Source organism: Equus caballus, chromosome 7, assembly GCF_041296265.1.
Source record: "Equus caballus isolate H_3958 breed thoroughbred chromosome 7, TB-T2T, whole genome shotgun sequence".
In the NCBI taxonomy this organism is placed as follows: domain Eukaryota; kingdom Metazoa; phylum Chordata; class Mammalia; order Perissodactyla; family Equidae; genus Equus; species Equus caballus.
In genome coordinates, this window is record NC_091690.1 from 26,597,013 (window position 1) to 26,620,985 (window position 23,973).

At 53.3% G+C, this 23,973-nt stretch overlaps 1 protein-coding gene and 1 long non-coding RNA gene across 3 annotated transcripts; one reads left to right on the forward strand and one right to left on the reverse strand.

Moving 5' to 3' along the window:
- Positions 1-2,171: 2,171 nt before the first annotated feature.
- On the forward strand, positions 2,172-16,645 carry LOC138924982 (uncharacterized). Its single transcript, XR_011440492.1, has 3 exons — positions 2,172-2,288; positions 3,443-3,529; positions 16,520-16,645. It is a non-coding gene; the product is annotated as an uncharacterized lncRNA (long non-coding RNA).
- SCN2B (sodium voltage-gated channel beta subunit 2) lies at positions 7,324-19,841 on the reverse strand. Of its 2 annotated transcripts, none has more exons than XM_023644900.2 (4): positions 19,543-19,841; positions 12,489-12,725; positions 11,989-12,199; positions 7,324-11,265 (listed from the first exon to the last, which is right to left on the reverse strand). In XM_023644900.2, the coding sequence occupies exons 1-4, from the start codon at positions 19,600-19,602 to the stop codon at positions 11,066-11,068; spliced, it is 708 nt and encodes a 235-aa protein (XP_023500668.2). In that variant the 5' UTR covers positions 19,603-19,841; the 3' UTR covers positions 7,324-11,065. The 2 variants fall into 2 exon arrangements, with proteins under 2 accessions (XP_023500668.2, XP_023500669.2); XM_023644901.2 differs by having other exon boundaries at positions 12,489-12,655; positions 19,543-19,819.
- Positions 19,842-23,973: the final 4,132 nt, after the last annotated feature.

The window sequence follows — 23,973 nt, forward strand, 5'->3', positions numbered from 1 at the left end:
GAGGGGAGGGGACAAAGCGCCTGGATATCTTTAGATCCCGGGGTCAGGAAAAGGTGCCAGTTTCCTCCATGTCCTCCACCTTTCCTGCTGCCTCACTGCTCACCAATTCTTAGAGCCAGAAGGGTCCTTGGGAAACCCATGCACCTCACAGATGAAGAAACAGACCCAGAGAGGTAGACAGTGTGGCCCAAGGTCGCAGAGAAAGTGACTCTTAGAGCCAGGATTAGAACCTCCCCCATTATTTGCTTCCCTCCCTGCACACCCCCGGCTTTCCTCTAAAGAACATCAGGCGGGCTCCACAGCCGGGCAGAAAAAGTGCTTGAGAAATGCATTAGTGGCTAGAGGATTTTTACATTTTTAGAGCACTTTCCTCAAAAATTCTCAAAAGCCCCATCCATCGATTGATCTCAGAGTATCCTCCTGAGGGTGCCAGGGGAGAGGGCAGCAGAAGAGCACAGTTCCTTCTCTCTTGCCTTTTGAGGACCATCTCTTTGAGGAGCCCTCCTTGATCCAGCCCCCTCACCCAGGTCGAGAGCCCCCCCCCCCCCCCCCCCCCCCCCCCCGTCTCCGAGTGGGGATGGGAATAAATGGGCTGGCGCCCTGGCTCCTTTCCCTCCTTCTGCTGGAAGTCCCTTGTGGGCAGGATGGCGGCTTGGACACAGCCCCCAGTTGTGACCCAACAGGCTTGATTCTTGGTGCTAGGGTAGTGCACACTCAGGTCTTGGGCAGCCTGGATCAGAAATACCCGTGAAGCGTACGTTTTCAGGGAGGGAGAGAGGGACTGGGCCCACCACGCTGATATGCTGTCAGGGAGCTGTTCATTCTCAGGGGGGAGGAGATAGGGCCTAGATTTAAGAGGAAAGAGATTGTTTCCTTGGTGGGGGTGGGGGGGGGGTGTTTCACATAGGTTCTTTGAAGCAGTTAGTCCAACTGTCCTCTCTGAGACCAGGCGACCCCCTCAGTTCCTGCCCTCCAGGGAGCTAGATTGGAGCTAGGAGGGAGAGCGGGGATGGAGGGTCAGAGTGTGGTGGGGAGAAGTAGCCCAGGCAGTAATGAGGGCAGAGCTACAGCTCCCTGCCTCTGGGAGATGCTCTTACCCCAGAAGACACTCACCCCTGGGGCAGTCCCACCTTCTACCAGGGCTGGTAGATGGAAGATTCCATCCCCTGTCAGTTCTCAGAAAGCCAGCCAAGACCCCAGCAGGGGAGGAAGGGAAAGGCAGAGCTCCGATGAGGTCTCCGGAGCTATTTTGAGAGGAGTTCCTCTTAAGTAACAGGAGCCTGGCGGGGAGCCTCCTCCCCCTCTGGCTCCCCTACTGCCCTTGCCTGCCCCCTCACTCTCCCCCCCTCCCCCATAAGCCCTCACGGCTCCTGTCCGGGCATTGCAGGTAACAGAGCTCGCTCAGCTCTGCTCTGCAGTGGCGCTGACTCTGCTCTTAGAGGCAGAGAACAAGGAGCTCTGCAGGGAGCCCCCCGCGCCCCCACCTCACAGCTCCTATTCCCGTGGCCCTTGGACCAACACCAGGGGCTGCTTCCCCTCTCCACCTTCCCTGAGCTCCCCTTTGCTTATAAACTGGGCCCCAACCTCAGGACAGTGGAACTGCAGGCACCCAGATTCTCTGCACGCATTAACTTAAAGTTAAATGCCCCCAAATCCTTCTGCCTCTCGGGTTGGGGTTGGGTGGATGCTGCTACCTGGACAAACTTTCGGGAGCCTCCTTCTAGTGGTTAGGTCTGTTCCCTGCCTGTCCCTACCCACCATTCCTTCCCTCCAGCTCAGAGTGCCCACTGGCCCCCAGCCACAGTCTCAGCATCCACGGAAGTTTGGCAGGTGCTGAGGGGGTTAACAAGACAGCATGCACCAAACCAACCGCAGGCACACCGCTTAGCAGTCCAGCAAAGAACTGGTACTGGCCACCTTGCCCGCTGCTCCCCAGCCCACCTCGCATCAGCATCAGCAAGTCAGAGTAAAGATAAACTCTTCCTGAGCCTTCCTCACCCATCTTCACTTGCTAAGGGCTCTGGGCGCAGGCAGGTAGGCAGCCACCCCCTCTATCCCTCCCTTCCTCTTTTCTGTTTTCTGCCAGGTTCTGTCTGAACATCCTTTCAGGCAAAGGGGGTGGGGAGCCCCAGACAGATGAGCTCATTGGGAGGAGGAGGGCAGAGGAAGGAGGGAGCTGAAATATCCTGACCGGGGAGATGCTCACCGGACGGTCCCAAGTTGGAGAGGGACATGTGCCCACTTTCAGGAGCAGGCGCCTGCTTCCCTCACTGCGGCTCAGAGATGGGGTGAGTCCTGGGCATATCTTTATTCTGGGCCACATTGCGGTGGGGTATGAAGCCCCAGGGCAGGGTCTCAGCCACCCTACCCAGCACCCCAGAGCTGTGTTTCCCTCTGCTTCACGGGTTACCATGCCCCCCTGCCCTCCCATCAAGGGAGAATGGGGGCTCAGGAGGGCTGGGGGCTGTAGGCATTGGCAAGATTTCTCATTCATTGCAGCCTGACTGTCCCTGGCATGACTTTGTCAGCTGAGTCGCCAGATGTCCTGGAACCCTAGACCTGGGCCTGCCCCTGAACTGGGCACTGAGACAGACTGACCAAACCAGAAGCATAAAATGGCGTGGAGTGCCAGGCAGGACTCTCCAAATGTACTGGTCCCGTCCTCTGGTCCCCAAGAAGCAGTGGATCCTGCAACGTGAGGGCAGAGGGAAGATGTGGAGCAGGAGAGGAGATATGGCAGGGGAGGAAGGTGGGGGAGAGAGGGAGAGGCCGAGAGGAAGGGGGGAAGCACGGAGCAGAGGAGAGTCTTCCTGGAGTGAAGAGTAACTTAGAGAGGGTGGAGCGTGACACAGACCGAGAAGGGGGGGTGGGGACAAGGAGACAACTGGCCAGCAGGTAAAGAGGTTTTACAGGTTTTCAGAAGCCAAGAGAGGAGAAGGTGGCCAGCAGAGCCCAGAGCTGTTTGCATATGACTGTGGGGTCAAGGGCCAGGCCACGTAGTGGTGGGATGTTAGGGGCCTACTGAGAAGGCTTCCCCTCTGCTTCCTAACACTTTACCTCTGCCTCGCTGTCCACGGTCATTCTGAGGTTGGTTCCAGATCCCTTCCCCCACCCACCCCTAAGTCTGTGAGCTGTAAGAGGCCAGCCAGGCCACTGCCCTTTCTCCCAGGGTGATGTGATGGCTTTGGTGTCACACCGCCCTGGTCTGAGTTCTCTGCTATTTTCCAGCTCTGTCACCTTGTGTGCACACATACTTAGTATAGGAGAAGCTTGGTCTCCTCATCTGTAAAAGTGAGAAAAGAATGCGTGTTCCAGAGTTGTCCTGGGGATTAAGTCAGCTGAGATACACAGAGTGCTTCACTCAGTACCAGGCACAGAGTAGGTGCTCAATAAATGGTGCCTGTTGTTATTTGTCTAGCCAACTCTCACTCCCGCACCCCAGCTCCCGTATCCAAGGTTTGGATGTGAACCCATCCTCAGGGCCCTTCCGACAACGACAGCGTCAGCTCCGCCGGAGAGCCCACACCATGTGAGTGTGCTATGGGGAAGCGATGGGGAGGTTGAAGACTTTGGCAAAGGTCAAAGGGAGGGGAAGGCCGAGAGGACTGTCACCTTTTATCTACAGTCTCGACTGGAAGGATGGGGCAGCTTTGTCCTGGCTGCAGAGCCAAGGACACAAATTAGACTTGACCTGATCTTTAGAAAGAAGTTCCCCAAAGGTGCCTAGCTCCAAATTCCCCCCCTTTCCCAGCCTATTTCTCACCGTGAGTAGGGACTCACCACCTCCCCTCTCCCCGCCATTGAGAAACTGGGTAAAGGCATACAGGGGCACAGAGGCAGCCTAGAGAAGAGCATGACTGAGGAAGAAGGCAGAGCGACAGGGATGTGCCTCTGAGTGTGTCATATTTACCTTCAGGCAAGCAAGAGTTAATCCCACTTCTATCTTTTGAATCTTAAAATGAGGAGTGAAGAGGGCCATTGTCAGGGACTTAGAAGACATCTAAAAGTATGCCCTGATATGTGACCCTGATATGTGAATCTTCTTGACAACACTCCCAAGCTATGCTTGAATACCTTCCTGGATGGGGATCTCATTACTTCAGAGACACTCAACCCTCTGCACAGCTCTGACTTCTATCAGATCAATATCTGTCTCTGCCCGCCAGTCCTAATGTGTTGCCTTGGGGCGGAATGGGACAACTCTAATCCTTCTCCCCCGTGGCCACAGGCCAGGCCAGTGTATTGGCCAACAGCTGTGATGTGCACTTCCCCTCCTGGCAGGACGCACCCTCTCCCTCTGCCCATTTGCCCTCAGGAGAGGCTCTCAATCTGTTGAGGCGTACAGCTCCTGGTCCCTGTGCCATCTGTTTACAGGGAGTTTGTCCCAGTTAAGAAGCAGAGGCAGCTGTGGTTGGGATAACAGTGACTTTGCCAGAGCTATAAGGGGAAGCCCCCTCCCATGGAATCCCAAGGAGCCAAGCTGAGCACCCAGTGTCCAATTGCCCCCATTCCCGAGCAGCTCCTGGACCCTCAAGGTCATTATTGCCAGAGAAAAAGAACAGCTGCTTTACCAGGCTACCCACCCCCAAATCATCTACTCTTCACTCCCAACTCATCTACTCTCCGCTCCCAACTCATCTACTCTCCGCTCCCAACTCATCTACTCTCCACTCCCAACTCATCTGTTCCCAGCACCTCCATCCAGAGAGTCTTTCTCCTTTTTCTAGCCAGAGGCCTCCTCAGCACCGCAGGGGAGAGGGATCCTAGGCTAGGCACATCTATTTTAGGACCAAACCTACATGCCGTCTTGAGATGCCAGGATATAGTTCTCAGATGGGCTTCCTTCCCCAAAGCCCTCTGGCGCTCTCATCCTCTGGGTGGCCGGAGCCTGTCGGGAAAGGTGGTTGGCACCTGGACATCAGCATGGTAGCAGGGAGCCAGGAATGACTAGAACCTCGTGGGCTTCAGGGTGAGAGGTCTGTGGGGGGCAATGCCACCAGGGCCATCTGGAGCCCTGCCAGCATGACCTTCTGAGCCCCCATAGTGCTGACGGAGGAGGGCAGGAGACCCTGGAGGGCCCATCCTCCTGTGCACCCAGCTGCCCAGCCCACATCCCGCCAGGCACTGCCCCAGCCACCTCTTGCCTGAAGTTCTTTAGATAATACCCCCTGCAAGACAAGTGGCCTAACAGGGGCCCATCTACAAGCCAACAAGAGGCAAGTCATGTGACTGGGGTGTGGGAATGGGACTCAGAACTGGAGCTAAAGGACGTGAGCCTTCTTTCCTGGGACATCAGATCAGCCAGGGGAAGGCCTTTACATTTACGTGACAGAGTTCTAGCCCAGGCTCTGTCATTAGCCAACTGTGTGGCTTTGGGAGAATCACTTTCGCTCTCTGAATCTCAACTTCAAAAACTGAGCCCTTAGAGGAAGCATGGGGGCCTCTTCTACTCCAACTCAGGCCCAGCTGGGGAGGCAGCAGGAGCCTGGGCTGGTGTGTGCTGCTGTGCGGAGCTGTGCCCAGTGGGTGCTGGGCCCAGCCTGGGTGTGTGCTGTGGGAAGAACAGCCGACCTGGAGCCTGATGGGAGATCCTTAACCTTGACTCATCGTGTGGCCTTAAGTCGCTTCCCTGTTCTGGTCCTCAGTTTCCCCTTCAGGATAGTCAGGAGGCTCGGCTAGGTAGTCCCAGGGACTCCTCCCATCTCTGATGTTATAAAGATCTCCTCTCCCACACTCCCCTCCTTTTGACCCTCAAGACTTGTCCTAGGGACTCTAAAAGCCTCCGCGCACAGACTCCCATTCCATGGCAGCAGGCAGCTGGCAGGCCCATGGCTGTGCCTGAGCCCTGCCGGGGCTCCGGTGGGAAGTGAAGGAGCCGCAGGTATTGAAAGGCTCCTGTACAGGCCCCTCCACCTCAGTTGGGGGACACAGGAAGCTGGTGACCAATTCAGAACCCCAGGATAAGAGCTATCCCCCCACCGCCGTCCCGGCCAAGGCAGCACTGGGCAGGCTGGGCCAAAGAAAAGCAACTTAGAGGAGATGCCTGAGCCAAATCCAGCCCTCCCAGAAGCCAGTCTCAGCTGGTGTCCTCCAAAGTCTTCTGGGAGAAAAGCCCTAGAATGAGGAAGATGCTGCTGGCCTGGCCGAATAGCAAGGGCTGGTGTCTACCCCAGAAGGAATCAGCCAGGATTCCCAGTGCCTTCTCTGCTCAGTCCACGTCCCTTGCCTCAGTTTTCCTATCTGTTAAGTAGAGAAGCACCCTCTCTGACCTCCCATCCTTGGAAGACTCAGGGGCTCCAGCGGCAGACATCCTTTTAAACCAAGGTACCCTTGGTTGTGTTAAATACCAGCCGCATCTTTTAATGCTGCCACCTCCTTCCTGGCTTCCCTCTCAGGCAGCAGCTGTAATCCTTGTAGGCATGAGGACTGCCAATGTCAGGACCCTCCTGGAATATTCTAAAATGCGTCTGACCACTAGCAAGGGTCTCTGGGTTACCAGGGAGCAGACAGAAATGACAAAGAAACCAGGAGAAAAGGAGGATCCAACCACTCCAGCATTTCCTTGCCATTCAGAAAATTGAGATTTTTCTTATCTGGTAAGCCTCCTTGGCAAGGATGCGTGTGTGTGTGTGTGTGTGTGTGTGTGTGTGTGTAAGAGACAGAGAGAGAGAGAGAGAGAGAGAGAAATGAGAAGAGAGACATAAAAACAGGAAGCAAGAGAGAAGAACAAGGCCGCGTGTGTCTGGGATAGTGGAGCCCCTAGGCCAGGGGGTTGCCTTGGGTCCTGAAAGTAGGGCTGATTCACAGCACGCAAATGGGATACAGCAGGACGCAGATGGGACAGGAGCAACCTGACTCTTCCCCCAGCCACCCTGTCCACGAAGTTGCACGAGGGCAGACTCTGACCAGCTGTCATTCAAGACGTCTGCCTAGTCAGACAGTGCTTAGAAACAGGGACAGGAAGGATGGCCCCTCCATTCACAGAAAGAAAAGGCAACATCAGCATAACAGTTGGCCTTGAGGGCTTAAAAGGTTGTCATCATCCTGGAAATAACAAAGAGCCCTCCAAGAAGTGGGTGTCTAGCCATCCTGTCCCCAGGGTGCTTCTGAGGTGGATAGAGGCCCCCAAGATTCTGTAGGCAAAGGGGAAAAGAGATGAAACGTGTCAACAAGAGTGGACTAGAATGACCCCATCCTTGATGGGATGTGGCAGTGCCAATGGGATTGCCAGGAAAGCAGCATCGGGGGCCCCTGTCAGGATCCTGGCAAAGCCCCAACTTACCCCACTCTGCACCCCTAAAAAAAAGCCACACTGGAAGGATGTTCAGAGGAGATGATCTGTTTATTGTAGCCAATAGATCCAAGCAATAAGACAAACTACAAAAGAAAGTCAGTCCACTCCAAAAAGCAGACGCATCACAGCAGGCGGGTCACAGAGGACCCTTTAAGTTTCTCTCCCCGTCACCTCTTCCAACCACCACACAGCACATCACACCTAGAAAGTGCATAAGTAGTTAGATTTTCCATCCAAGTGCACGAAGAGCAATAAGAACATTCCATAATTTGCCTTTGGTGAATCAACTCAAAACATTGAGAAATGATTGTCGCCCCGCCCACAATGTAAGTTTTGGGGTGGGTGTAGTGAGATGTTTTATATTTGTATATATAATATATCTATACCTATATATAGATTATGTACAAATGCATCAGCAAGCTTCAATAAAGGAAGACATCAGCAAGAGGCACAGCGAGAGACACAGGCTGTCTATCCTTAAGACATAAGTAGGAAGGAAAATTTCTTGAATCATCACCCGTTCCACCTGCACCAAGCCGTGCCCACGGCCTGGGACTATCCTTTTGGACCTGGCCAGTATTTTCAATTGTCCATCTGCTCAACCTGACTTTGTAAATATTTACCAGGCCATCCTCCCCAAGGAGACTCCCAGGGAGAAATATGGATCCAATCAGCTTTTCCCTTTTATAACTGGGAATAATTGTGATTAGTCCATAGCTGGGGGGAAGATAGCTATTTTCAAAGCCAGCTCCAAGGCACCTCAAGGCATTTCAGTCCTGAAAAATTGTGCTTTGTTCTTATAAGCTAAATCCCATGGGTTGGCCAGTCCATATTTCCTTATAGTGGCCCTTAATGAGGAGGAAGAGACAGATGGGGGCGTCCAAGAGAACAGGCAAGGCAGGGGCGGTTAAGAAAACCAGCAGACTGAACCCAGCAGAGCACAGTGATGGGGACATGCAGCCAGAGTGGGGCCTGAACCCCAGAGCGCAGGAAGCAGAACAGCTTGCTGGTATCGACGAGAGAGCAGGGTAGAGAAATGGCTGCCGGGGAAACATGTCACGGGTTTCCCACCTCTACTTGTAGAAGCCCCGTTTTGTTCTCAGCCACACTGCCCTGGAGGAGGCCTCTGGAGGAGATTCTAAGAAGCTCGAGAAGTAAGTGCAGATGAGGGTGGGCACCTGGGGCAAAGGTGTTTATTGGCCTGTCTGCATCTGCTCGGGCCACTGAGGCCCAGGGAGAGGTGCTGCTCTCGAGATGCCCCACTAGGTCAGGGCAGGGAAAGAAAGGAATCTGGAAGTCTTGGGCTTCTTTATGGAAAGTTAGGATTTGTTAGAATAAACCTAGGGAATCTTGCAAATAATTCCCCTAAATGTTGTGAGTCCTGGATAAAGAAAAGTTCCCAGCATCAGCACAGATCCTCACTCATCCAGGAGAGGAGGGTACTTAAGAGGTTGCCAAAAAGTGAAACCTGCAAGCTGCAAAAGTGTATTACGACAACCCTGGTCTCAGCTGGCATGAGGTGCCCACCACCCACCTCCCCCTACTCAGCTGGTTGGCTCGAAGGATGGGCAGTGTCCACCTGCCCCAGGCATCCTGGGGCTTAGCCCACCCCCATTGGCAGTGTATTGATTGGCAGTTAGGTACTGAGCCGATGAGAGAATTTCCAGATGGGCTGGACCCACCCCACCTGGCGTTAGCTGGCTGGTTGCCCATCCCCCACTCTATGCCCACTCCACTTGGCCTGTCACTTCTTCCCTGTTGCATCTCCCTGCTTTCCTCCCTTCCCGGGGCCCAGACTCTGAAATCTCTTCCTTCTTCCCCAACTCCAGCCCTGGAAGCAGTGACTGCAGAGGTGGAATTAGATGCACCAAAAAAATTAATCTTGGTCCCCACAGTGCTGACCTGGCAGCCCCCAACTCTATTATGGCTTTGTGTGTGTCCCAGGCACCCAGCACAGTGCCTGGCACGTAGCGGATGCTCAATAAATGGTTGTTGAATTGAAGCGAATTAAACTGAATATCCCATATGCTATTGCTTTCACCTCAAATTGGCCATCTGATGGGCAGAGGCAGAGAAGAGTCCCTGAGACTGTCACAGTCCTGTCTCCACCCCCTCACCCCAGACTGGTGCCTGCCACACACTGACTCCCTGAGCCGGGGCAGGGGCTGAGCTCCTGGAGAGGCTGGGAAGTGCCGAGGAGGGTCAGCCTAGGCGGGTATGGAGCATTGCCAGTGACTCTGCCCTCTTACTCCCTGTTGCTCCATCCCTGCCTCGGTCACAGCCTGGAGGGGCGGGGCTCCAGGGAGATGAGCAGGGCTGCCTGAGTCCACTTTCCTCACCTCACCTCCCTCAACTACCCGTCCGCAGAGACCCCTCCCACTGGGAAAACTATGGCTCTGTTGATTCAAACTGGAGACTGAGGCACCAGAGGATGACAGGACCCTCAGTTTCTGTCAGTTTGAACCGCAGTTTCCCCATCTGTAGTATGAGTGACTTGGCTAGTTGATCTTTAGGGTCTTCCAAGGTAGTGTTCTCCATGTCAGCAGTTTCTCTGTCTCTCTCCCTCTCCTCAGGCTTAACCAGTTCCCTCTTAATGTGAGTAAAATGGCAGTGAAAGTTGCCTCCCCACAAATGCTACTTTGTCCCCCATGGAGGGAGTTGTTGGAGCACGGGAGGGTGTAACATGGCGCCAGATGTAACATGGCCACAGGACCTCCCCTCCCCTTCCCTCAGAAGCACTCCCTGCCCTGGTCTCTAGCCAAAAGCCAGATGGAAGCCCCTCTGAGGGTGACTGGGAAAGTCTGAGCGGAAGCCCACTCTGCACAAGGACGCCTCTGCCGCGGCTGCCACCCCCGTCCCATCTCTGCACCTTGGCTGCTCCTGGCCATGAGGGTGGTCATCCTGTTGGAGGAGGCAGTCTGCAGCAAACTCCACTTTACAATGGAGCCCCACCCCCTCAGGCCCTCGGCTCATTGAAATTCGTCTCCTGTTGGTGGGTAACTGTGGTGGAAAATGACCACTGCCCAAAACGACAGGACCCACCCATGGCCCAGCTCAATGGCTCTTCAGCACAGCTCTCGCCGAAAACCCCAGGGGGTTAGCAGCCAACAGAAAACCATGAGGCTTCTGTGGGAGCTGCTGTCAGTGGAGAAGAGGGTGAGAGCAGAGCTCCTGGGCCAGGGCTTGTCTCCATTTGCCTCCAGCCCCAGCTTTCCTTCAACACCCAGGAAATGCCCAGTCGTCCCTCCAACATGCCCCCCACCCAGGCTCTAGGAGCCCATCCCCACCCCCAGCCCAAGAGGGCTGCCCTGGGCTGGGAGCAATGCCCCACCCCAGGCTCCTTCAGGCAGCACAGGAAAACCCTTCCCCCACCCGCAGCTCCTCTCTGAAGCTGCCACCAGACAAGCCCACGTGCTGGGCAGGCTGGACGGTTGACCTCCTCCTCTACCACCGCCCGCCCTCCTCCTTCTCTCTGGGCCCCTCACACATGCCTCCTGCCTCCTCTCAGGGACAGGCAGTTTTCAGCCCACTTCTCCCGCCCCCCCAGGGCCCACACATCCCCGACGCCATGGCAGCTTTCTCGAATGAAAGAGAGGTGGGTCACTCTTGGTGCAGGGTGGGGGATACGAAGTGAGGGGTTCAGGAGGCCCCAGATAGGTCCTGGGGTCCCAGTTCAAGCACACCAAGAGCGGACAGGTGGGGGGCACACTGTGCAGGGCGGAGTGAGAGGAAGACGGGACACGAGGGAGGGGCTGCAGGGCGGGCCGCCCATTACTTGGTGCCATCGTCCGCGTTGCCCTCTCCGTCTGTCTTGCCCTCCTCCTCTGTCTTCAGGTCATCCGTGCTCAGTTTCTGCTCTTTTTTCCTCCTCACGCACTTCACGACCATCAGCACCAAGATGACCACAGCCAGGAAGCCCCCCACAGAGGCACCCACAATCACTGCCACCGTGGAATCCCGCTCAGGGGGCTCTGGAGAACGAAAAGAAACAGACCCACTGAGCACTGGGCTGGAAAAGGGAGCCCCTCCACTATCCCCCGGCTCCCGCAGTGTGTTGGGGGTGCTCCTGACTGTACTCTCCTCCGTGGAAAGGGTTTAGTCAAAGCCAAAAATCAACCCAGGCCAATGACCTCTAAGCCCCCCACCCCAAAATCACAGGGCATCTAAAAGCCCCAGGGGAGGGCAGCATAATGCAATATTTAAGAGCATGGACTTTGAGATCAAACAGACGCAAATTTGAGTCCTGCTTGTACTGTTTATTACTCGTGTGGCCTTACGTGACTCACTTATCCTCTCTAAGCCTCAGGTTCCTCGCCTGTAAAATGGGGATAACAAGAGTACCTCCCTCCTAGGGGTTTATGAGGATGAAATGAGATAATGCACATACAGAGTTTACCCCTATAGCTGAGACATAGTAAGTGCCCAGTAAATGAAAGCTGCTATTTTGGTTCTTAAGATTGTGATCATGATTATCTGACAGCAGCATAAGGATTCTCTGAAACGTGTTCCCAGGTCCTCAAGGACTGGAGGGCATAAACGGATGACTTGCACCAAGCACAAGGTGTGCCCTCCCACCCCTCAGGAGGGCACAGCCTCTTCAAAGGAGCTCTGAGCTAATACTGCTAGAGAGCAGTTGTGTGGGAACGGTGAGCGGTCCCCTCAGCAGCTCCCCACTCTGCCCGCCCGCCCCTCACCTTCCATGAGGACCTGCAGGGAAATCTTGCCGTGGCCACGGTGGCGGTCGGGCGGGTTCATGATGTAGCAGTTGTAGATGCCCTGATCCTCCAGATGCACGTTTTTCAGTGTCACTGATGCATCATACTTGCTGGGGTTCCCCGAGAATTCCACACGGTCCCCGAACCGCTCCAGCTTCAAGTTAATGATCTTCATGCGGAACTGGAGGAACTGGGGGTGGACAAAGGACAGGATGAGGGGCTGGATGAGCAAGGAGCTGCAAGGAGAGCGGGTACCTTTCTCCCATGCACCGTTTGACCGGGAAGAGAGGCAGTCACCTCCAGATCTCCACCAGCCTCCCCAGGGCCACCCACCTTCTGCCAAAGCCCTCTGGAGCAGACGGCCCCCCAGGGTACTCTGCGTTCTTGGTCCCATACAAGGGCAGGTGCTGGGAAAGGTGGGCTTCACGCTGCGGGGCTCCCACCTCCTGCTTCACCCCCATCTGCATCCCAGGACTCACCATCTCCTCGGAGCAGTTACTGCAGCCCTGGTAAGTCCAGTTCAGGGAGAATTGTTTGTGGTTCACTGTGTAGCAGGAGTTGAAGGTGCAGGGCAGGCGGGCATTAGTGCCATTGAGGACGTTGAGGGTGGTAGGTACGGTGACTTCCATGCTCTGCCCTGGTGGCACTGCAGATAAAGCCACAAGCTGGTGAGGATTCTGGATGACAGGGCCAGGGAGGGGACAAGCCTTCTGCACCTGGTGGGGAGTGGAGCAGAGCTATGGCAGCAGGCTGGCACCCTTACGGCTGAAATTAGTCACGGAGTGGGGTGGGTAAAACTCATAAAGGGTACCTGATGTGGCCCTTGGGGTAAAATGGGCTGCAGAGCAAGGCTGGGGTGAAGAGAGACCAGACCATCTGTCCAGCTGAGGACAGACAAATGATCTAAGCCTTTCCCAGGACCATTGTTGTGCAGTCCTCCACCTGGCCATCCCACCCCAGTCCCGCAGCTGCCGCCTGCTGGCTGAAGACCTCGGACAAGGAGCTTCAGTTTGCTGGCCTCAGTTTCCTCTTTCTTCCCCATCGCTTCCAACCATCTCTGCTGAGCCAAAGCACTTCCAGCTGAAGCAGCAGTGCCCCATGGGGCAGAAAGCCACCTTAAATGCAAAATTTAAGGGGACGCCCACGCTCAGGGTCATACAAATACCTCCCTAAATTTTGCACCCTAAGCAGCTCACTTGCCTCACCCTAGTCCTGGCCTTAATTAGAAAATTCTCTGCCAGTATCGTCAAAACCTCATCCCAAAAGATTAATTTTCTTTATAGAAGATACACAGTAATGTTCAGCATCAATTATTCATTTGCTCATTTACCAAATATTTATAGATCGCCTACTATGCCCCAGGTGCTTAGTCCAGGTCTTGGGGGAAATTACAGTGAACGAGACAGGCAGGGTCGCTGCAACATGGAGCTTGTGTTCTAGGGAGGGGACAGACATTAACAAGGAAAAAAATAGTAATGTAACTTTAGGCAGTAATACATGGCCAGGGCTGTAAGATACAAAACAAAGTAAGGGGGTGTTGTTTTATCTCTGGCAGTCAGGGAGACTGCTCTGAGGAGTGACATTTAGGTGGCCCCTGAGTTAGGTGAGGGAGCGAGCCACTGGAAGTCTTGAGGCGATCAAGTTCCAAGGCAATGGGAACATCAAGAACAAAGTCCCAAGTGGATGGAATGAGCTTCATGTATCTGAGGCACGAGGAGCAGAGTGCTCAGGGGGACAAATGGGGAGACCTGAGGCCCAAGAGTTAGGCAGGGACCGGTCAGCAGAGGCCTAGTGGGCCAGAACATGGAGCCAGGATTTTATTCTCCAGAGATAGGAAGCCACTAAGGGACTAGGGGCAGAGGGCAGCTAGCAGGCTGTCCAGGTGAGAGCTGTGGCTGTTGACAGGGAAACAGCATAGACCAGGAGATCCGGTTAGCCATGGGTTCAAGCCCAGCTCTGCCTCAGCCCAGCTGGGAGAACGTGCGTGGGCCAGCTCCTTTACCACCTAAGCCTCAGTCCGATCCTCTGTAAGATGCAGAGATGGCACCCACCTCCAGGGTTGTGATAATTAAATAAGAGAAAATACATAAAGCACAGTGTGCAGTCTGCCTGCCAGTAAGTGTTCAGCAAATGGTGGCTCTTAGGATCCTAAATCCTCCTCAAGTTCTGCCCCCTAAACAGCAAGGGCTTCCGGGTCAGTCTCCCAGAGCGGGCACCTTGGAGCCTGACCCCTCAGGCAGCCCCTTGGAGTTCCCCCAGATCTGACAAAGAGCCCAGGCCTTGCGGGGGCAGCCTGGGAGGCTCCCCTGCAAGCCTGTTATTTTTGAAATTGTTTTGTTCTGCAAAGCTGCTGGGCCCCATCCCAGAAGCAGCCACACTGCAGCCTGGAAGCAGGAATATATCAAAGCCTGCCCCAGTGTTCTTCTGCTCAGTCCATCCCTTGGGTTGAGTGGCCAGGGCCAGTAGGCAGGCTTTGAGAGAGAGAACAAGAGATGCTCTCAACTGCTGGCCCCAGAGGTCACGACTGAGCCCTAGATGGAGGGATAGGCGTGCGGCCCCACCTGCAAGGCCAGGGCTTCCAGGTGTGCTCTGCAGTTAGGGGAGTACAAACTGGGGAGGCTGAGTGGGCCCACCAAGAAGAACAAAGCCCAGTTCCCATCTCCTCACTTTCACAGCACAGCGCCAGGCAAGGAGGAGGTGTTCAGCAAATGCCATCACCGCCCCCACTCTGCAGAGGCAGAGAAATCTGCAGGGAAGGAGCCTGGCAGGGCCCTGTCCTGAGCTTACCTCATATCCCAGGAACACCCTGCTCCTCTAGTCACTTGCCTTGGAAGGGTCTGCCACCTTCCTGGGGCCCCCAGCCAAAAGGAGCATCCACCGGGAGAGACACCAGGAAGTAGATGCTGTGAATCTAGCTGACCCGTCTTTGGCCTCTGTCCCACCCCAGCCCACTCCGGTTAGAACTTGAACCCCACCAGGCAGCTCCCTCCATCCTGAGGGAGCCAGCACCCTGCCATGAGGGAGGGCAGAGCCATGAGGAGTGAGAGGTCTTTTCTGGCTGGCAGGAGGGGGGACCCATAGACAGCTGCAAGGTGGGGTGCCTCCCCCCCATCCCTACAGCGAGTCCTGCAGGAGGCACCAGGAGGAACACGTGTGCCCTCTAGTGGTCAGCGAGGTCAAACGTCAAGCCCCAACTGCACAGTGAGGAACAGGGGGTCACCAAATTCGAGGAAGCCAAAAGGGGGACCTTCAGGAATTGTAGATCTAGCCCCATGTCTTACCAATGGGGGAAGTGAGGCCCTGAGAGAGACAGAGGATAGGGACAGGCTGGGGCAGAGCCACGGTTCCTGACTCCGAGTCCAGGGCGCCCCCTGCAGCCTGAGGATCCCAGGCTCAAGGCAACGGCCTCAGGCCTTTCACCAATCCAGGCCCTCATTAAAGACGACAAAACTGTCAGGCGACGGGGTCAGAGCAGTGAGCAAAATCCTGGTCCCTTGATGAACTCTGCTGCTTCAGGAAAGAAGCGAATCCACAGCGAGGGCCACAGAAAGGACTTCACAACAACAACCAAGTCTGCGAGCCAGGCGCCGTTTACACACTCTACAGATATTAATACTCACAACAACCCTCTTATCACCCCACTTTCCAGGTGAGGAAATTGAGCACAAGGCAGTTAAACGAATAGCCCAAGTTCACAGCTAGTAAGTGACAAACCCAGATTTGAACCCAGGCTGCCAGGCTTCAGACAGAGGGTGGGGGCGTCGAGGTTGGGTGGGGTTGTGATTGTTGTCTGAAGGCGTTGCAGGGACCAGGCCTCCTGCTGTCTACATGGCAGGTCCAGCCCCATAACTGCCAGCCCCCAGCCTTAGGCAGGCTGGCCAGAGGGGAACAGTCCCCTTTAAAGGAAGCTCACACGTCACAGGAGCCCACAGTCTTCCTGGTTGTCCCATTTGGGACCAGGTCTAGGGTCTGGGTCTCCTGATTTCCAGCTCACAGAAAGTAAATGGCAGTCACAGGGGTGCAGTAAGGATGTGGCTTTTGATCTTAGTTCCAAAACATCACCAGGGCTGGCCCCCCACCTTCTCCAAGGCACACCTGGCCCCGCAGGCCCCACGTCACCCACTGTTCTACCTGGCCCATCTTGCAGAGATCACAAAACTTTGTTTGTCTCCTGCAGAGGCTGGAAGTTAGTTCTCTTCACACTTCTTTCCAACCCTACAGCACTCTAAGAGGTAGGTTTATTTCCTTCTTGCTTAAAAAAAGAGACAGAGAGTGTCTAAGCAGAGGAATTTTCTCCCCGACCTTCTGGAGCACATTGCCCCTGGGGCACCCTCTGCCTCCCAGCTGGGTGTGACACCCAGCCCGTCTCCTGAGCTGCCTTACCCTTCAGACCCGCCCCCACCCGAGTCTTGCCTCCCAGCCCAGGCCACTCCCATGCAGCCGTGAGAGCAACCTGTCCTCGTAGTCTCTCGCCCCCAAACCCCGACTGATCCCTCCCTGTTGCTTTCAGGATCAAGTCCAGGCTCCTGGGCACGGCTTCTGAGCCCTTAGCCATCTGGGACCAACCTCCATCCTGGCCTCATCTCCTGCCAGCTTCCTCCCCTCCAGTGACCCCAGAGTTCTTACTCTTCCTGACAACACCACCTTCTTTCACGCCTCCACGACTCTGCACGTGTTTGTGCTTCAGCTCGGGAAGCTCGCTCATCCTTCTGCACCTGGAGCCTGCCTACTTCTCCTGCAGATGCCAGCTAATGAGGCTTCGCCTCCAAGACAGCTTCCCCAGTGGCAGCCCTGTTCCCACTGTTTCCTCATGACCGAGAGGCAGAATGGCATAGTGGCCAAGACCAGGGCTCTAGCCTGGTCTGATCTTAGGCAAGATAGTTAACTTCCCAGCACCTCAGTTTCCTCATCTGTAAAATGAGAGACAGTAATAGGAGCTACCTCCTAGGGCTGCTGTGAGGGTTAAACAACTTACGAATGTACAAAGCTCACAGCAGTGCCTGGCACACAGTCAGCCCTCGACAAAGGTTAGCTGCTGTTATTGGCATCATTACTGTTATTGTTATCACAGCACATCCGATGCTGCATTGTTATTACTTGTTTATGTGCCTGTGTCTCTCGGGATCCTGGGGGAACATGATTCTTATTCATGTTGGTACCCCTGGACCCAGGACAGTTTATGACACCCAGTGGGCACTCAGTAAAAGTCTGTAGAAGAAAGGGAAGGCATTTTCCACTCTGGGTCTGGGTTCCTGCCCCCAGCAGCAGATCTGCGCAGTGGGCTCCAGTGAGGACCAGACTCCACTTTCTAGGCCTCCCCTAACATAGCCCAGACTTTGGTAACCAGGCCAGTGAGCGCAGGGCCAATGCTCTTGAGACAAATTCTAAGGAAGCCCAATGATTTGGATTATTTCTAGCGAAAAACTAGTCTCACGTGCTTCTGTCATGTGTGCGGTAGGTTGCCCAGCTTGTCCCCTTTCCCTTTGTCAGCTCTATAGTCATCCTCACAAACCCAGCCCCTGGCACAGTCCCCTCCCTCATCACTTGTGGCATCCCTCTATCTTGGGGACTGATGCTACTACCACCACCAAAGTTCCATTGTCCCCCTGAGCCCTCTGCCTTAGAGTGCCAGGGCTGCCTCATCACAGCACCAATCAAATTCAAGTTCAAGGTCAACGTCCCCATTCCTGCATCCTCCTCCCACCCGGGTTTGCAGAGGCTTTAGCTTCCTCCCACCACCACCTCACAGCCCTCATGCCCTGACCTCTTCACCCCAGACTCCACCTTCCCCTAAGCCACACCCTGGTCCTGGTCACGGAGCCCCCTTCCTTTCTCCACTTAGAAAAGGCTCTCACAGGGCTGCCTCCCTCCCACAGGAAGCTCTCCCGAACTCCCAAAGGAGGTCACCTGTCCTCCATCGCCGGCTCCTCACACACAGGTCATTCACCCAGCTCCCCCTCTTTTTGCCAGCACTTGAGATTCTTAGATCAGTTATTGTTAATATAGCAGCACCATTTCTTGAACATTGGGGGCAGCAGAGTTCGATGGTTAAGTACATGCTGAAGTCAGACAAACAGGTTCAAATCTCAGCTCACCTGAAACCAGTCGTGTGACCTTATTGGGCAAGTTGCTTAACTTCTCTGTGCCTGTTTCCTCATCTGTAACATGAGGATAATAACAGTATCTGCTTCATACAATTACCTATTACTGTGAGGATTAAACAAGACACACAGCGCTGGGGCACGTGAAAAGCCATAAAAGTCAGCTACAATTGAGCACCCGCTACGTGCCAGACACAAAAAACCCAGGCAGTAGGTTTTCTCCAGTTCACCTGGGAAAGAACTGAAGCTCAGAGGAGTCGCGTCTATGCCCATGAGCTAAATGCCAAAGCTGGCTTTAAACCCAGTTCTGACTCCAAGGCTCATGCTCTTTCCACTGCCTGGGCTTCCATCACATTCCTGCTCTGTTGTTACTATGTCCAATAACTCAGAAAAGCTAACAGGCCTTATGCAGGCTGCCAAGGGCTCTGCACTGTCTCTATTTGGCCTCTTGCCCAATATCCAGCACAGCATGCCAGAGCGAGAGAAAGAAACTCTGTGATGGGGAATATTCCCACTGACAGTCCTTGGACTGGACCCTCAATTGCTACACCAGCAATGAGTAAGTTTAGGAGCAAGAAGGACACTACCTATAAAGCAGGCTTGCAAATAACCCTCTAGCCCACCCACCCGCCAGGAGGTCCATGAGTGATCAAATATGAAATCAACAGTTGGATCACTTGACTGGGCAGTCTGCAAGGCTGGGCTGGACAGTTCTGAGACATGGTCTTAACGGGCCACGGCCACACTCAGTGCGTGGGTTCCTATTTTTTTTCTTCTTCTTCTTTTTCTGATCCCTTCACCTAACCCCTCCTCCACTCCATCTGGCCAAGCCAGAGCGCCTTCTCCATCGCTGCCTGCTTCAGCAGGTCTCCTCCCCATCCAGAGATCATTTCTCCAGCCTGCTTCCCACCTACTCTCCCACACTTTTCAACAAATCTGTAGTGCAGATTTCCGGCAAGCCAGACCCAGACTCAACTTTCTGCCCTCGACTCCCCCACGCACTCTTTCCTAATATCCTAAATCCACCAGATTCCAAAGGTCAAGGTGCACAAAAGAAGCCCCTTCGGGGAGCATTAAGTCCCAGGACCCCTAAAAAAAAAAATCCATGGAGAAACTGCAGATCCGTCTACCCTCTGCCCCCACCCCCACATAGGCCATTTCAGGGAAATCCCAAGAAAAAAATCACCTCCCTTGACAATTGTCACCCCCAAGGAACACTCAGATCCCCTGACCCAACATTTCTGTGACCAAGTGGTCCCAGCGTTATGCAGTCCCCAGCAAGGTCTCTCCAAGTCCCCAGCACTTCCCTCCCCAAGGACACCGAAAGGAAGCTCGAGCCCTGTCTTCTTTGCTGCCCCCTGCCCCCATCCTCTTCCAGTGGCGGCTGGACTTCTGGACCCTCAGGAGCATGCAGATGTGCAGTCTAACTTACCCAAAGAGAAAAAGAGACTGAGCCCCGTGAGACTGAAGGCAGGGCGAGGTAGCCAGGCATCTCTGTGCATTTTCAGAGAGGGAGATGCTAGTCGGGTGGGATGTGGGAGAGGGCGATTTGAGGGGCCGAGGGCTACAAGGGAGGAATGGTTAGATGCTAAAAAAAAATGCACGGATGTACTTCAAAGACACATACAACATTAAGGAAGCTTTATTTCCATCTCTCTAATATGGCCGGCTTGTATGTTGCTGCTAAAAAGAGAGAGGGAGTGTGTAACGGAGAGAGAAAAAAAGGGGGATGGAGTAAATTTTGTGGTTGGTGGATTTCGAAAAGCAGGTGGGAGGGCATAAAAAAGTCTTTCTGAAAGGAACAAAGTTCCCCAGAAATTTTTACCCTCTGAACAAGAACTGGAGCAAATCCTGCCTTTCCGTCTTCCCTTGGGTGATTATTGGGTTTTGAAAGCTGTTAGAGGAACCCGTTTATTTCAGAACTGCTGTTAAGGGGGGAACTCTTTTTGTCATTTAAAAACGCCCAGAAAAGGAGATGCTTCTTTTTATGTTATTTGGAAAGGCTCAGGGAAGTGAGTTGGTGACACGTTCAGGAAGTAAGGACTTCCTCATTTTTCTAGCACTGTCACTGAAAACCGAGCGTGTCAAAGCAGGCTGGGGTGAGAAGTCTTACAATCAAATGTAACGTGAACCTCTGGGCAATGTTGATTCAGTCAAATCATCAGTAAAAAGACATTTTTGAGACAATTGGGAAAAAATAAATATGGACTGGGTATTAGATTATACTAATGAGTAATTCTTAGTTCTGTTGGATATGATAAAAAATATTGGGGTTATGTTCTTTAAGATCTTTATCTGTTATACGCACTGGAGTGTTTGTAGGTAAAACGATATGAGGACTGAAATTTGCTTTAAAATATTCCAGGAAAAAAAAAAAGGAGGTGAGGGAGGTCGAGGAACAAGACGGGACATTGTGGTTGATTGCTGAAACTGGTGACGGGTGCAGAGGGTTCTTTATGCAGTTCTCTCTTCTGCTTTGTATGTTTGAAAATTTTTCTTTTAAAAAAGGAAGAAAAATAGGCTAATATCACAAGTAGGAGAGCTTGGAGGTGAGCACCAACGTGGCCCTAAACAGAGAAGGTGACCCCCACTCTTCTGGGGAGACAATGAGGTAGAAAACAGGTTCTCAGGCAACAATGGGCCATTGATGCTCCCAAGAAGGAGCAACGAATGTTTCTGAGCATTAGCTCTGTGCCATGTGAGATCTGAACTTAATTGTAACCCTGAGATTGTTTTACAAGCAATTGTCTGAGAAGTCAGCAGGAGTACGGACGCCCTGACACAAAGACTGAGGACTGTGGACCTTCTGACGACAGAATCGATAGTCCATCAAAGCCTGGCCAAGACTAGCTCTCCGCCTCCAAATCCAATTAAAATTCTTTGTAATAGAACCTCCCTTCTTTGCCTTTGAAAGCCCCTGAGTTTTACTCCCTAGCAGAACATATTTTGGGTTTCTACCTGAATCTGTGTCTCCTGTGTTGCAATTCTAATTGCACAAATAAAAATCTGCTGTTTGAATTGTAGTGATTTTTTTCCTCAGTCGACATTTCTTAAGGGCAGAGTCGGAGCCAGGATTCAAATGGAGGCCTGTGTGAAACACTGGCTATCTCTGTCTTCCACATGGCCTGTCACCATGGGGAGGAGACAGGGGACCTGCCTTCAGGTTGTTTAGAGACAGAGGGAAGAGAAGACTGCGATAGACGAAGCAAGGGGCCTCTGCTTGGGATGTAAAAGATGGTGCGAAGGTGCAGGGTGTGGAGGGACAAAATGGGAGGCCAGTACAGGGCTTGGCTCAGAGCAGACACTGAATAAACAGGCATGCATAACTGCCCAGGGACACCCCAGGACGATGAATGAATTTGGAGAGGGGATGGGGGAAAGCAGACATCACAGCGAAGGCAGTGAACTCTAGCCAAGGCTGCTGAAGCTGTTGTAGGCTGGGGAGGAGTGAAGTGGTCCACGTCCGGGTGGCAGTTGCTGAAGGCAGAGGGGTGGAGAGGAGACCTCTGGGTTCTCCACCACACCAGAGGTGTTGTCCATGCCCACATCTTGCACAGACTGTCCCCCACGTGCCTCTTCACTAGGGTCTGGCTGCGGCTGGCTCATCAACAGAGCACTCAGCCCATTGAAAGGAACATCAGGAAAGCAGAGGAGGGGCAGCCTGAGGGGGAAAGTGTCCCCTGGGGTCCACGGCCAGCCTCCATCCCCATTGCCCTCAGGCCCAGGCCTCCTCCACCATCAGCAGTGGCCTGGTTTGCAGGTGTACCCAGACGGATAGACTGGTGTGAGCTGGGGCTCCCTTCCAGCCCCTCGGGCAGGTCCCAGTCTGCGGCATGGCCACCTAGGCTGCCGCAGGCACATGTCAGCCAGAGAGTTTTGGTTTGACGTAGCCGGCCACCTCCTTTTTCTTTAATGCAGCGGAGGGTGCCTGTGAGGCCCAGGGAAGCTGCTAACCCAGCTCACTTGGTCTCGCACTGGGTCCAGACTCTTCTATTTTAGAGACATCTGAGGCAAGAAATGGATCCAGAAGTTCCTCTGCTTCTATAAAGAATTTAGTGGAAAAAACCAGGTGTGACCTAGAATAGTCTCTGTCCAACTCAGCCATCGGGAAGCAAAGCTCAGAAGGCACCGGGTCAGGGGAGAGTTACCCCAGTAGAGTGAGGAAGAAGGGCCACCCCAGATCCTCCCCACGGCTCACATGGGCCTCCAGAGGCTCATTTGCTCCAAAAGAGTAGGTCTTCCGTAGGAGCCTGGAAAGCAGAAACTCCAAGAGGTATTTTGCAGAAGGAAGACACCAGTATCAAAGATGGGCCACTTGGGGAATCAAGCCCTATTTTCGGCATTTCTCCCCCGTGCCATTTACCTCTGAAGATTTTATTAGACAACACACAATTACTTACCCCACTGGGAAAAGCAGTGTTACAATAATTTAAAGGAAGGTAGTTTCCTTTTGCCTTTGGAATGCCTAGTTGAGGCTGCAGAGAGCCTCCCTAGTTACATTCACCTTAGAGCCTCACTTCTCAATGTGTGGTCCCCGGACCAGCATCATTAGTATCACCTGGGAGCTCCTTAGAAATGCAGAGTTACAGGCCCCACTTCAGACCCAGGGAACCAGAATCTGCATTTTTAACAAGATCTCCAGGTGATTCTTGAGCAAATTAAAGTTTGAGAAGTGCTGCCTTCAAGTATATTAAAAGGTTTGCATCCCATGAGCAAGAAGCAACGAGAAGCCAGGTTTGGGAGGTTGGGACTGGTAAGCAGGAACAAGTTTAGGATTAAATGCTGGCCTCAGGTGATCTGCAGAGTACCCAGCATCCTGCTCAGGAATAACAAGGTAGGGATTCATTTCACTCCCTCTTGTCTGCTCCAGGCCCTTCTCAAGCCATTCCCTACCAGGGGAGGTTTCTCTTACCCCACAGATGGCTTCACATCTTGGTGTCTTTGCCTTTGCAATTTCCTCTTCCACGAATGCCCTTCCTCTCTTGCCTGCTCAGCAAGCTCCTAGTCTTTCTTCAAAAATCTGCTACGAAGTCACACACTCCTTACCTTCTACATACCGCTTCTCTCTGTGTTCCTGTGACACTGGGCACATTCACTCATTTGCTCATCAATTCCCTCATTCAACAAACTCAAATGCCTATTCAATGACCCCTACGTGACAGACACTAGGCTAGAAACTAGAGACCCAGATGTGAATGAGGTACAGCTCACTCTTTGAGAGTTCACATTCTAGATGGGGAGACAAATAAACTCCCAATACAGAATAATGAGGACAATCCCATATGCAGGACGATGGCAACAAAGGTACATCTGGTATTGCTTGGGTCTCTGTGTTAACAGGAGTCAGAGAGTATTGTCATTTTTTGTTTACACTTCCTACTTTGCCAACTAGACAGTAGCTCTTTAAGGAGAAGAATTGTGTCTTATTCTTCTGAGTTTGCACTGAACCTCTACTGGTCCTTGAGCAGTTGAGAATGAATGAATGTGTGTTTTACATCTGGAGAAAGGGCAGAAACTCCATGAGCCTGATCTTACCCCATCAAGGCACAGTAGAACCATGACTGGGAGCCTCGTCCAGCGCCTCCCCCTGCATTCTGTTCCACTCCACCCCCTAGGAATTCCATTCAACAAGGGATTGTCCCACGTGGGGCCAGAGGCTGCAAAGCTCATGGAAAAGAGCTAAAGCAGGATCTCTAAGAGCCTAAGATCTCTGAAGAAAATAAAACCTCCCACCTATGAAACAATTAGAGAACATGAGAAGATAAAATCTGGTAAGTGGGGAGACATCTTGGAAGATGTGAGAAATAGGATATCACCCAGGGGCGACAGAATCAGGCCCTTGAAGGAATGTTAATTTGGCAGA

Bases quoted from the DNA above. Each gene is read 5' to 3' on its own strand.
- SCN2B (XM_023644900.2), bottom strand. From the start codon at position 19,602: ATGCCTGGCTACCTCGCCCTGCCTTCAGTCTCACGGGGCTCAGTCTCT. The intron at 12,726-19,542 runs GTAAGTTAGACT...ACTCCCCACCAG, and splicing joins CAGTCTCTTTTTCTCTTTGG to GTGCAGAAGGCTTGTCCCCT. The intron at 12,200-12,488 runs GTGAGTCCTGGG...GTCCACCCCCAG, and splicing joins GTAACTGCTCCGAGGAGATG to TTCCTCCAGTTCCGCATGAA.